The sequence below is a fragment of the Tachysurus vachellii genome, chromosome 17 (assembly GCF_030014155.1).
Source record: "Tachysurus vachellii isolate PV-2020 chromosome 17, HZAU_Pvac_v1, whole genome shotgun sequence".
NCBI lineage: Eukaryota > Metazoa > Chordata > Actinopteri > Siluriformes > Bagridae > Tachysurus > Tachysurus vachellii.
This window is the reverse complement of record NC_083476.1, coordinates 21,532,021-21,546,241: the sequence shown is the minus strand read 5'-3', so window position 1 is coordinate 21,546,241 and position 14,221 is coordinate 21,532,021. Positions and strand designations below refer to the sequence as shown.

The 14,221-nt window shown below is 41.5% G+C and overlaps 2 protein-coding genes across 3 annotated transcripts in view; both read left to right on the top strand.

Moving 5' to 3' along the window:
• Positions 1–4,906, top strand: part of ubtd2 (ubiquitin domain containing 2) — a 17,913-nt gene extending 13,007 nt beyond the window's left edge. Inside the window, exon 3 of the mRNA XM_060891485.1 lies at positions 3,593–4,906. Coding sequence (XP_060747468.1) covers positions 3,593–3,978 — 386 coding nt within the window. The 3' untranslated portion in view covers positions 3,979–4,906. The remainder of the gene's footprint in view (positions 1–3,592) is intronic.
• The window catches only part of il12bb (interleukin 12B, b), a 30,533-nt gene extending 16,312 nt beyond the window's left edge, over positions 1–14,221 (top strand). The window contains exons 1-9 of one of the 2 annotated variants that reach the window (XM_060890837.1): positions 9,770–9,821; positions 9,955–10,039; positions 10,355–10,627; positions 11,249–11,351; positions 11,432–11,601; positions 12,799–12,962; positions 13,055–13,170; positions 13,833–13,863; positions 14,062–14,220. In XM_060890837.1, coding sequence (XP_060746820.1) covers positions 9,955–10,039; positions 10,355–10,627; positions 11,249–11,351; positions 11,432–11,601; positions 12,799–12,962; positions 13,055–13,170; positions 13,833–13,860 — 939 coding nt within the window. In that variant the 5' untranslated portion in view covers positions 9,770–9,821 and the 3' untranslated portion in view covers positions 13,861–13,863; positions 14,062–14,220. Of the gene's footprint in view, positions 1–9,769; positions 9,822–9,953; positions 10,040–10,354; positions 10,628–11,248; positions 11,352–11,431; positions 11,602–12,798; positions 12,963–13,054; positions 13,171–13,832; positions 13,864–14,061 lie in introns of those variants that run through there. The other variant, XM_060890838.1, reaches the window with a different exon arrangement.

The window sequence follows — 14,221 nt, the reverse complement described above, 5'->3', positions numbered from 1 at the left end:
ACGGTGTACTGTGGACTGTGTTCAGTGTACTGTGGACTGTGTGCGGTGTACTGTGGACTGTGTTCAATGTACGGTGTACTGTGGACTGTGTGCAGTGTACGGTGTACTGTGTGCGGTGTACAGTGTACTGTGTGCGGTGGACTGTGGACTGTGTGCAGTGGACTGTGTGCAGTGTACGGTGTACTGTGTGCGGTGTACAGTGTACTGTGGACTGTGCGGTGTACTGTTGACTGTGTGCAGTGTACGGTGTACTGTGGACTGTGTGCAGTGGACTGTGTGCAGTGTACGGTGTACTGTGTGCGGTGTACAGTGTACGGTGTACTGTGTGCGGTGTACTGTGGACTGTGTGCGGTGTACTGTGGACTGTGCGGTGTACTGTGGACTGTGTGCGGTGTACTGTGGACTGTGTGCAGTGTACTGTGGACGGTGTACTGTGGACGGTGGACTGTGTGCGGTGGACTGTGTGCGGTGTACTGTGTGCGGTGTACTGTGTGCGGTGTACTGTGGACTGTGTGCGGTGTACTGTGGACTGTGTACGGTGTACTGTGGACTGTGTGCGGTGTACAGTGTACTGTGGACTGTGTACGGTGTACTGTGGACTGTGTGCGGTGGACTGTGGACTGTGTGTGGTGTACTGTGGACTGTGTTCAGTGTACTGTGGACTGTGTACGGTGTACTGTGGACTGTGTGTGGTGTACTGTGTGCGGTGTACAGTGTACTGCGGACTGTGTGCAGTGTACTGTGGACTGTGTACGGTGTACTGCGGACTGTGTGCAGTGTACTGTGTGCGGTGTACAGTGTACTGCGGACTGTGTGCAGTGTACTGTGGACTGTGTGCAGTGTACTGTGGACTGTGTGCAGTGTACTGTGGATTGTGTGCGGTGTACTGTGGACTGTGTACAGTGTACTGTGGACTGTGTGTGGTGTACGGTGTACTGTGGACTGTGTGCAGTGTACTGTGTGCGGTGTACAGTGTACTGTGGACTGTGTTCAGTGTACGGTGTACTGTGGACTGTGTACAGTGTACTGTGGACTGTGTGTGGTGTACAGTGGACTGTGTGTGGTGTACGTTGTACTGTGTACAGAGTCACATCCTTACATCTGTCCCCTCCAACACACACTGAGCACCAACACTGAGCACCAACACACACTGAGCACCAACACTCAGCACTATCTCTACCCACTTGTCAGTGTTAAAAGTTTAATTACTAAAATCTTTTCTTTTTCTTCTACATTAATGAAGACTCTTCAGTAGGTGAGGTCAGCATCAACAACCAAACATCTCGCAGGCTTCCACCTCCTCCTCGTTCGTTCTCAGCTGTTGTGTTTCCCGTAAACCATTTTCTTTGTTACATTAACAGGAAGTCGACTCTCCGCGGATGTAAGATTAATCTTAAGTTTGTGTTTACGGGTTTGCGTTCTGGACTTCCCGAGTTTTAGATTTATCCGAATGTTCAGAGCCATCCGGCCTTCTAAAGTTCTTCTCACAGCACTGGGACGTGGAGGAGAGCCATCGGAGCCTCTCTGTAAAAGCTGGAAACAGGCTGCATCAGTTTGATGTTCTCAGTCTCCGTTGTTGTGACGTAGGGAAAGTGAACATCTCGGAGCGTGTCGAAAGGTCAGACGAGGTGACGTACAGACCGCAGATGGACACCAGGAACCTGAGCTGCTTCAGGCTTTATTATGGGAGATAACAAAAGAAAAACAATACAGCAGAAACAATAGAGGATATTTAGACGTGTGTGTACGTGTGCGTGTGTGCGTGTGTGTGTGTGTGTGTGTGTGTGTGTGCCACACTTTTCTGTCTGCACTTTAAAGAATCATAAATACGTTTCACTAAAACAACACAGACATGTTTTTATTTAGTCTGTAAGTCTTTTTTGTCCACTTTTATAAACACAGCTGTAAAAACACTGAAGTCTGCAGAAAGACGACTAAACCTGGCTTTCTGCTCCTCACGATTCGATCAGGGTTACTGAGAGATTCACTCCGTAGCATAATGACATCAGTTCCGTTTGTAATCAGCTGTTAATTTAGCCACGATTTATTATCGTTATCATAAAAATATTCGATTTATTTTAACGACTGTGGAACGAAGGAAATATCTGACTTTAAATATCCTGAGCTTAAAATCCAACACTGAAATCCTCTCATCATGTAAGTGGTTAAGATTAGGGGTGTGGTTAAGATTAGGGGTGTGGTTAAGATTAGGGGTGTGGTTAAAAGAAGGGCGTGTTCAAGCGATCTTAAGCGATGAAGAGGACGAAGAGGGCGTTTTTTTTTTTGCTTTTTTAAGAGAAAGCCATGTTTGAAAGAGGTGGGTGTCGGTGTGTGTGTGTGTGTGTGTGTGTGTGTGTGTGTGTGTGCGTGTGTGAGAACAGAAGTAAATAAAAAAGCCCCAGAAATGTCTTCCAAATCGTTCGTCCCACCAAATAAACACCTCACTTGATGATATCGATGTTCAGTATCTTAAATCTGTTCCCACTCTCGCCTGCGTACTTCATCTACATCCAAGGGATTAAAAGCGTCAGACGCATCGCACTTGCACATGATTTCTGAAGTGACGCACCAAACGAACCCAAACGGGAAAAATCTCACCTGCACAAACATGTCATTAAAATCATGGACCGTGAAAGCCTCACAGTTTCATTGTGAACACCAAACCACTTCCTCGTACCTCATTCACAAGCGGTTTCTCATCTTGGAGTTGAGGCTATGTGGTTTTTAACCAGGGTTTTTTTTAACACGTGTTTGGAAAATTAAAAAAGAACCTGCGCTGGGATGACTGTGAGCGGTCAGGAAAGTGTAGGCTGAAAGTCATTCAGTGGTCACTGTAGTGAAAGTAGTCAGGCATTGATATAAACACACACACACACACACACACACACACACTCTGCAGTGAAACCACACCATGCTAACTGCTAATCTCCTCCACCTACTTTCACCTGTGCTGATGTCATATGATGGGATGCGACTCTGATACCCAGAGAGAGACATGTGGTTTCAGCTCCACCGAAAATGTCACAGATTTTCCACCAGGACACGAAGAACAGTTTTATTATTTATTATTTTATTGTGTCATGGAGCTCTAAGGAAGTCAAATTTTCCCGTATGTTCCCCAGGACCTTTCATTTCCTTTTTTTTTTGGCTGTAGGTCACAATGCTCACACAAGACGTGTGTGTGTTTGTGTGTGTGTGTGTGTGTATGTGTGTATATGTGTGTATATGTGTGTGTGCATGTGTGTGTGTATGTCTGTATGTGTGTGTGTGTGTGTATGTGTGTGTATGTATGTGTGTGTGTATGTGTGTGTGTCTGTGTGTATGTGTGGCTGTGTGTCTGTGTATGTGTGTGTATGTGTGGCTATGTGTGTGTCTGTGTGTGTGTATGTGTGTGTATGTGTGTCTCTGTGTGTGTCTGTGTGTGTATTACTGGCATTACAGCACAAGGTGTATCAGATTATAATCCGGATTAAAATTGGAAAAAAAATAGAAATTTGTTGACAAAAAATAATGTATTAATGAATTTCTCAATTTATTGTGTGTGTGTGTGTGTGTGTGTGTGTGTGTGTGTGTGTGTGTTTTCTGAACTTAGGTGCTCTGACTGAGTGCTACGATGAACTGGGTAACCGCTACCAGCTGCCCGTCTACTGCCTCTCTCCACCCGTCAACATGATCGAGGAAAAGAGCGATACCGAGACTGCCGAAGCCCCCGAGGCTCCGCCCACCGAAGGACACGAGTGCCAGCTGCGTCTGCGTCTGTCGACGGGTCGCGACCTGCGTCTGGCCGTGCGCTCCGGAGACAGCGTGCTCTTCATGAAGCGCCGTCTGCAGGCTCAGGAGGGTCTCGAGGCGTCCAGCCAGCGCTGGTTCTTCTCGGGCCGACCGCTCAGCGACCGCATGAAGCTGCACGAGCTCAACATCTCTAAAGACTACGTGGTCCAGGTGATCGTCAGCCAGCCGCCGCCCGTGGAGAACTGACGCGGATCGCCCTGCGAAGACTCTGAGGAAAGATAAACTGGGGAAAGAGTTCCGTGTAGAACGTCGGAGATCTTTCCTAGAGGAGGAACGAGGTTCCTGCGAACACGTTGCTCTAAAGAGCCACAAGACGGCAGAAGATTCATCAAGTGCTTTTTCTTCTCTTATTAAGTTTTTTTCTTCTCCTGATGTTTATGTCTGCAAGGCAGACCTGAAATACGGACGTCTGAATCTCCGCGGCGTTCCCGAGAGACTTCCGGACCTCGTCTCGGCTTTTAACGGATACCGTTTTTTTTTTAAAAAATAAAGGTTTTTTTTAACGAAATAAAAATATTTCCTCCTGAACTAGTCAGGGAACATACGGACTTATAAAAGAAGGACTTTCTAAATCATAAAATTACTTTTTACTCGCTCTTTTAAGTCAGGCGTGCATTTAAACCTCTCTGCACTATAAAACAATCCTAAAGTCATGCGCTGTTTTTTGTTTGTTTTAGAGGTTTTGGAGAAGGGAACTTGTGGGTTTTTTTTTCCCTTTGTGTCATGAATCAAATTTCCCTTTTGTTGCTTTGACACGGGGGAAGTGTCTCCATGCTGTACGTCTGTCATCGTAGCGTAGATGAGATGGAAGATGACGAGAATCTGGTCGTTCCACCAGGTTTCCATGGCACCTGCCTGTCTCTCTCTCTCTCTTTCTCTATTTTTAAATCAGTGTAATCACGGACCCAGGGGCCGAGGAAGAAAGGAAGGGTTGATTGACTGTCTCGGCACCATAACAGGTGCTACAGCGACAGAAAAAGAGACACTAACGCTGTGCGCCCGAAGCCGGCGAACGCCTCTGTCGCGTCGAAGGGGAAATGGCAAGAAAAAAAAATAATGATGGCTTATTTTAATGATACAGAATGTGTTTTTAATTAAAACATGAACGTTTCTACTCCCACGTTTCTCTTCCTTTCTCTGTGCTTTTCCCGGTTCGACGTCACGATAGCAGGTAGAGTTCGAGTTTCGGCTCAGGTTTTATGACTAAAGTGCTGAATTTAAACCGGATCTCGGCTCATTGAAACTTTGTGGTTAAAAATAATCTTCATTCACGGAGCAGAACCGAGAATCTCTTTACAGCTCAGACGGACACGTGACTGCATGAAATCACCTCAAACCCAGATATAGATTCACGCGAGCCTGACACCTAATTCTGAGACGTAATCTCAAAACAAAATACAAATCTCAATAAAACAGAAAATAAATCAATCCACACAAGGGTCTAAAATGATTTGTACAGATGTTTTGATGTCACCTGGAAGACCCGCCCCCTTCCTAATATCTGGCAAGAAACAAATTTATAGTTACAAAATTTATGAGACGCCACTGAAAACTTGCTGAATCTTTCCAAAAAATATATATATATAGTATATATAGAGCTATAGAAAGATAGAAGGTCTTGAAGTGTCTGGAGAACGAGATGAAAATTGACAATGTTGTAAAAAAGTTTCGAATATTTTATTTTATAAATCCAGCATCCGGCTGAGTTTCTTTGTGCTGCCTGGTAATCAGCTCCTGACTGCACAGCTGCACAGATCGTATCATTCTAAACGGTGCAGATGTTCGTTTTCATGGTTTCGGTTCTTGAATATTAAATCGTTTATAAACGGTACATCACAAATATGGAAATGATTCTGTCCTCATAAACCACACACACACTCACACACACACACACACAGTCACGCACTCATTCATATACAGTGGAATGTTTTGGCTTTTAGCAGGTAGGAGGAACCAGGAGAACCCAGAGGAAACCCGTGTGTGTAGAGAAAGCGCAAACGAAACTGCTGAACCTCTGCTGTGACGAGTGACAAACACACACACATACACACACACACACACACACAAACAAAGCAGCTTGGCATTTTAAGAAAAAAACATCACATTACCTCATTGACGTCTATAAGAATGACTTCGTTAAACAACAACCTGCTTTACAAGGCCCTGTGGTCTGGTAGGAGCTGTTGCTATGGAAACAATAACGCGTTCGAAGGAGTATGATCTAATTGTTCGTGTTGCACGAGCCGGAAGCGGGATTACTGCTACTGCTGAGAGAAGAAAATGAAACGTAAAAACTTGAATGGCATTCGAACTGGTTGTGTTCTGTTAAGCAATTTTATTTATACTCATGACTATAAAGGAATAAAGGAAAACACCTTCGGAGTGGAAACCTCGAGCGGAGATGATTCCGTGATGACAATATCGTGAAAGTTTTGTAATAAATATTGTATAGATTATCGGCAGACACCAAGGAATAAAAAAAAAAGTGTAACAGACGAAAGTATAACAGACAAAAGTGTAACATACAAAAGTGTAACAGACAAAAGTGTAACAGACAAAAGTGTAACATACAAAAGTGTAACAGGCCAAAGAAGTGTAACAGACAAAAGTGTAGCAGACAAAAGTGTAGCAGACAAATGAAATGACAAAAGAAATGTAACATGCGAAAGAATTGTATCATGCAAAAGAAGTTAAACATGCGAAAGAATTGTATCAGACAAAAGTGTAACAGGAGAAAGAAGTGTAACATGCGAAAGAAGTTTAACATGCGAAAGAAGTGTAACAGACAAAAGTGTAACAGGCAAAAGAAGTGTAACAGACAAAAGTTAAACATGCGAAAGAAGTGTAACAGACAAAAGTGTAACAGGCAAAAGTGTAACAGACAAATGAAGCGTAACAGGCGAAAGAATTGTATCATGCAAAAGAATTTTTAACATGCGAAAGAAGTGTACCAGACAAAAGTGTAACAGGCGAAAGTGTAACAGACAAAAGTTTAACAACGTAACTGATAAACGATGTGTAATTTACACCAAATATGAACACGTGGCTTGGGGCTGAATGGGATCCTGCAGGGTTTTATTTTCAGTTTGATACGAAGCTCCTTGGACAAAACCGACTCTTTAGTAATCGCTGCTCAGGGCTCCACTGGGTTCAGTTACTAGTAGCTATTAGAAGCTAAAAAAGTTCCAAGTAAACAAATAAACAAACTAAATAAACAAAACCTTTATAACTCTGTGTGGGATTTTTCCTGTCATGTTCTCCAGTGTTTCCACCAACAGGCTGAAAGTTTGTGAATTAAAACTAGAAAGTTCGAGAGGCGGGGTTATGTGTCTAATTTACATCTGATCTAATCTAACCTAATCTAGAGATTCAAAAGGTCAGACTTGCTCGTGCTTAGTTAAATGACTGACCTTCGTCCGTCTCCAGGATGAACTTTAAACCTGTTAAGATTCTTTAAAACTGAAAAAAATAAATCTTTTAACAGTTAAAACCTTTTATTTTATTTATTATATACTTTATAAAGTGCCTTTTAGCTGAAAAGTGAGCTAAGATCCACCTCGTGCACCTTTCCAGGTAAAAGAGGAGGCGAAGGTGTGATACACCGCTAGGGCCGAGGGACAGAACGATACGATATCGATATCGTGATAAATCGTTCGAATAAGATGCTAATCCTTAAAATCCTTACAATATTTATCTCCTCATTAGTGAGTCTTGAGGCAGATTCAGGATCTCACGTGTTATATGCACAGATATCGTGATGTGATATTTATCGCCACCTTTAGACGAGTCTCAGAGTGATATCTGAGTGATAACTGCTGCTACTTACGTACAAGGCTCTTAATGGTTTAGCTCCCACGTATCTAACTAGTCTTCTAACACGTTACAATCCTTCACGCTCTCTGAGATCACAAAACCCAGGACTTCTGGTAGTTCCCAGAATATCTAAGTCTACTAAAGGCGGAAGAGCGTTTTCTTATTTAGCTCCCAAACTCTGGAATAGTCTTCCTGATAGTGTTCGGGGCTCAGACACACTTTCCCAGTTTAAATGTAGATTAAAAACTCATCTCTTTAGTCAGGCGTACACATAACACATCCCATAATATTGTGCACTATTACATGAGACTTGCATATTTTTATGAACAGCAGATATGTTAATCCATCTGCACTGCTTCTCTCTTTCTACCCATGCCGAGACACCCAGACATTGTACCAGCTCCGATCGTCGGAGAGAAGATGTGAACTCCATGTGATCTTTACACCAATACAACATTTATCAGACTGTATGTTTATAATCACACCATCTAGTGTCACCCAGATGAGGATGAGGTTCCCCTTTGAGTCTGGTTCCTCTCAAGGTTTCTTTCTTACCAATCTAAGGGAGTTTTTCCTCCCCACAGTCACCTGAGTTCAATTCAATTCAATTCAAGTTTATTTGTATAGCGCTTTTTACAATGGACATTGTCACAAAGCAGCTTTACAGAACATCAACATAGAACAAAAGATAAACATAAGGAGAAGTATAAAGAATTAATATAATAAAAATTCAAGATATATATAGTTCACAGTGAATATGTATGTATGTATGTATTTATGTATGTATGTGTGTATATGTATTTGTCCCCAATGAGCAAGTCTGAGGTGACTCAGGCAACAGTGGCAAGGAAAAACTCCCTTAGATTGGTAAAGGAAGAAACCTTGAGAGGAACCAGACTCAAGGGGAACCCATCCTCATATGGGTGACACTAGATGGTGTGGTTACAAATATACAAGTATCACAGAGTCCAACTGGAGCCGGTAGATCTGTAGATGTCTCAGGGTTCTCACAGAGTCAGCCTTGTCTCAGTGGAGGTCCAAAAATTTCAACGCACGGAAGACGATCATAGCATGGGTGTCTCAGCATGGGTAGAAAAAGAGAAGAGAAGAGCAGTGCAGATGGATTAACATATCTGCTGTTCATAAGAATGTGCAAGTCTAATGTAATAGTGCACAATATTATGGGATGTATTATCTGTACGTCTGACTAAAGAGATGAGTTTTTAATCTAAAAGTAAACAATCTTCTTTCCCTTTTTTACTTTGTGCTCTCTGCTGATGACGACCTCCAGGAGGAATCTCTGACTTCCCTTGTTGCGTTTTCCTGTCTGTGTGTGTGTGTGTGTGTTTGATCTGGCACCATTTTATCTCTCATTTGTTTGAGCCTCTGAGTTTTATGACATTTGTGGCTGATAGATTAACGACTGGAAAACCATCATGAGGAAGACCGGAATTTCACACACGCAGTGATTTCTGACACGAGACGTTCCCATCTTCAAGAGCACCGAACAAACAGAATCAAGGCCGGACTTTGTTCTTCCGTCTCACGCACCGACGCGTCGATGCTAACGGTCATTAAAACTCGTCATCTGTTACGATCGAATTCTTATTGCTTTTATAATAAAAATCTACATTTCTATTATTTATAATATACACAAGAAACTCTTCTTATTCCTAAGTCTTCTAACACAAAGCGACATGTCAGCGTACCGAATTAGACTAACATGAGTGCTCTCTGTGGACAAAATCATCGCTTAACGTTTTTCTTTTATATATATAAATATATATAAATGTCTAAATAAAATGTCACTATAATGAACCTATAAATATAAATCACATCATCAGACTCTCGTTATGGATTTAAAGCTTTAAAGGAGCCCTAAAGGAACCAAATCTATGTCTATTTTGGGAATATATTGGAAACCCCCCCCCCCCACACACACACACCTTAACCCTATTTTTTTGGATGATGTTGGTGACTAAATAAATGTCAGTGTCCCACAGTAATTAGGTCATATGTATGAAATTTCCAAAATCAAAAATTTGTTTTTTTCAATTGATGCTTTTCTACAGTTCCTCATTATCTTGTTTGGGATTTTTTTTTTTCTGTCCCACCTGCCTATAAAACCCAAACGAGTTCAGTCGGGTGTTCATTGTGAACCAGATCAAACTCTGGTTTCAGAAACTTCTTTGCGTTTAGACGGCAAAAAACAGAAGGTAGGAGGAAAGAACGTAGGATTTGCAGTGGAAATGATTTGAGCTTCTAATATTTAGATTCGCTGCTCGAACCTTCGTATTTTTCATGTCTGCTCTTATACGTGACGAATAATCGCTTTGTTTGTCTGTTTAGATGGATTTGATTTACGTCTTTGCCTTTTATCTGGCGCTGCTTCGTGTCAGGGAGATCGGCGCGCTGAAGGTTATCAAACCCAATGGTGACTAATGCATTTCAAAAATATTAGAAAAAACCTTTCAGTAAAAAATGCTGTACAATATTATATCAGAATTAAATAAGATATTACATGAGAAACGATCTCATTAAAAAAGTATAGTAATTAAATTCAAGCTGAAATAAAATAATCCATGATGAAATTTTTCTCCAGCTTTTAGTCTTCAGGATTGTAGGATCTGGGATTAGAATGATGGCATTGATCATTAAGTTTATATCATAATAAATTTATACACAAATTTATAGATTCAGATATTTTACCAGAAGTCTGATCTCTGGACTCGTTCGTCGTTCGTTGTAGTTGTCGCTTTGGAAATCAACGGAAACCCGATGGAGCAGAAGACCACGGTGGAGTTGAGTTGTGGAGACGAGTTCGAAGACGCCGAGATTCACTGGAGGAAAAATCAACACAACATTGCAGCCCGTGGGAACAGTATAAAAGTGAGCATCGAGGCCATGCTGGGAGGAAACTTCACCTGCCACAATGCATCAGGAGAACTTCTGAACCACACGCTGGTGCTGGTCAGTCCGCTGGACTTCGAGAAGGCCATTCTGCTCCAAAATGACAACAAAGGTAACTGAACAAGAATAATAATAGATAAATAGATTTTTAATACTTAGACATTTTGTCTAAAAACCAGACTGTAATTCAGTCTTGGTAAATTTGCTGTACGTTTTTTGTAACCAGCAATGAATCAGAATTAAAATAAATAACTAATAATTATAAACAGTTAGCGAGAACGTGACTTGCTGATTAGCTTTAAGTTAGCGACTGGAATCGATGCTAATCAACCTGCTATTAACGAAGAAAACAGTCTGGTTAAACGGAGCCGGTTAACGTTAGCCGTTATGTGAAGCTTTTCCTCCGTTATGTGAAGCTTTTCCTCCGTTATGTGAAGCTTTTTGAGTCGTGTTGACTTTAATGAACTGAATTTTGATTTTATTTTGCTGAAGCAGGATCGCGTTTAACTTCCACACGAATGGTGTCTGGTTTGTGAATGAATCTTTAGACTGATCACTGAATGAACCGACGCCATACTCATTATATCTGTTTAAATAATCACTTGCGCCCCCTAATGGTGATAAAAACGAGCTACAGTATCTCAGTGTATCATTGTTATTATTTGCTCCTGAATATTTAGTGCCTTATTGTTAAGGCTCCTATTAGTTTAAGTATCTTTGTCTTTTCACCTAGAATTCGTCACCTGCTTAGCGAGAAACTACAGCGGTCCGTTCCACTGCTCATGGAAATGGGATCCTGTAAGGAACGGCGTCGTGGTGTTTTACAGGGCGCTCCGGTAAGCGGGACCGAGATCGTTAATCGAACCGGACAGACTGCTATATTTTGCGTCCTAGTTAACGAAGGTTTCTTTCACAGGAACTCGAGCGTTCTTAACTGCTCCCTGGACAAAGATAATGGCGGATTGACCTGTGAGAATCTGCAGTGTCCCTTCTCTGAGGAGGTGACTCGCATTAACCTCACCTTACTGGTCAGAAACCAGTACCGCTTAGAGGAGCACCAGAGGGCTTTCTTCATCCATGACATAAGTAAGACCTCAATAAATCTAGCTGGATTTCTTTCTTTCTGTTTTCTGCCAGAAAATGTTTAGCATCCTCAGTTACATCAGGTGAAAGAGTCTTGTTGTTTACAAGATCCATCAACTTAATAATGAATTAACTTACAACTGACTGATTGATTTATAAGTTAATTAATTAATCTTCAGTAATCATTCTATCCTTAGTCAGGCTCCGAATCATTAGCATGTCTCCTTATTATATTATTCATCACTCATTCACTCATCTTCTACCGCTTATCCGAACTACCTCGGGTCACGGGGAGCCTGTGCCTATCTCAGGCGTCATCGGGCATCAAGGCAGGATACACCCTGGACGGAGTGCCAACCCATCGCAGGGCACACACACACACACTCTCATTCACTCACGCAATCACACACTAGGGACAATTTTCCAGAGATGCCAATCAAACTACCATGCATGTCTTTGGACCGGGGGAGGAAACCGGAGTACCCGGAGGAAACCCCCGAGGCACAGGGAGAACATGCAAACTCCACACACACAAGGCAGAGGCGGGAATCGAACCCCGACCCTGAAGGTGTGAGGCGAACGTGCTAACCACTAAGCCACCGTGACCCCCCCTCTTATTATATTAGAATATATATAAATATTTACACAAACTCATCAGGATACGAAAAGGTTTCTTTATTATCGTACCGCTGTATCAGTCACTATAATGCATAATTACTTGTTAATTTGTTTTGGATAAATACCTCTGGATCTTGGGGTTACGTAAATATCAGACAGGCTAGCTGCCTGGTAGCTGCCATATAGGAAAGTTAGAAATACTTGATCCTGATTGGTTGATCACACATCATCGTTTCTGACCACAGCATCCAAAAAAACGTGAGTCGAATCAGTTTGACGTTTGTAGCGTAATGACGATCAAGTTGACCTCAGGTGAACATCATAGTTGATGATAATGAGTTACCATGGTAATCGTCAATGTGTTACCATGGTAATCATCAAAACTGAGCCTGAAATCCTGCCCTCTAGTGACAGACTAGGCTAAATAGCCCATCGCAGGTGAAACCTTTAGTATAAAGAGATACATTGATGGACAGTTATTAATTCGGATATAAAATATTTTCCGTCGCATGATAAGTTTGGAGATTACTGATGTTAACACCTCGATGTCATTCTCTGACATTTTTCCTGTTTCCGGTGCAGTCAAACCAGAAAAAGTCGACTTCATCAAGGCTGAAAACAACGAGTTTGCGTGGGAAGTCCCTAAAATGTGGAACCGTCCGTGTACCTTCTTCCCGCTGCGATATGAAGTGAAAGTCGTGTCTCATCGCAAGGACTGCGATGACTCGTCACATGACCGTCCGGATGTAAGCGTGACTAGACTATAATTATCAGAGTGATAAGAGGAAGCCATTTTCAACACAAATGAATAATCTAAAAAATCCTGACCTTGTTTTAGAGCTTTTACCTGAATGAGACCCATTATAAAGTGTCCAATAAGAGGAGTTATACCTTCTGTGTGAGAGCTCAGGACACCTTCACCAATAAAGTCTGGAGCGACTGGAGCCAGCACAAGTGAGTCCGGTTTTGATTAACTTCATTTCTTCCTTCTTTTCTTCTCCATGGTTTAATGTTTAAGCCAAAAAATTTTAAAATAAATCCACAAAAGCTCCTTGAGCATATAACGATGTTTAAACGTGATGAACACACACACGTGATTACATCAGAACAATCAGAATCAGGACCTCAACCATCAGAATAAGGAGAAAATCTGATCTCCTGATCTCAGCGACACTAGCAGGTTACTCGTGTCACCACTCGATACAACGGCGGTGAGCAGAAAAGCATCTCGTCTCCAGGTCTGTTAGCATGAGGAACCCGGCGTGATCTTCTGCACGGTGTTGCTGCTCATCCACCTCACGAGATGCTTTTCAGCTCAACACGGTTGTAATGAGTGATCCTTCGATTTAACCTTCCTGACCAGTAAAACCAGCGCTTCACCTCTGATCTAAGATTTGGCACTAAATCTAAAGACGAAAGTCCTCAGAAGATCAGCAGACGATCGATCGGACGTCTTTCTGAATGGTTTTACACGTTAACGCGTTGAGGTGCTGCACCGTGATTGGCTGATTGGATAACTTCAGTAATCATCAGATGTTTCTATTAATGTCTCAGAAAAAAAATATCAAACAAGATTCATATCACTGGTTTATAAAAGACTTTTTTTTTTTTTAAAGGGTCGGAAAAACAAAATCGAAAAAATAAAAGGTAAGAATAAATAATGACGTAAACTTTGTCATTCTTTCCTGACCTTAATAATTTATTTATATAAAAATATATAGAAATAATATATTATATATTTATATCATATAATAAATATATAATAAATTATTCTTATATTACACTGTATATATATATATATATATATATATATATATATATATTATATCTATATATGTTTTTCAGGGCAAGAAGAAAACGTCCCAGGATTTTCCAGCCTGTGATTATTTGCTGTGCCTCAGTCTGCATGCTGCTGTAGAAAAGTCATACAGTGCTGTGATGCTTTTAATATTTATTGTTAAAGATTTTATTTATTAAAGAATAACACATCAGCAACCTCTCTTTT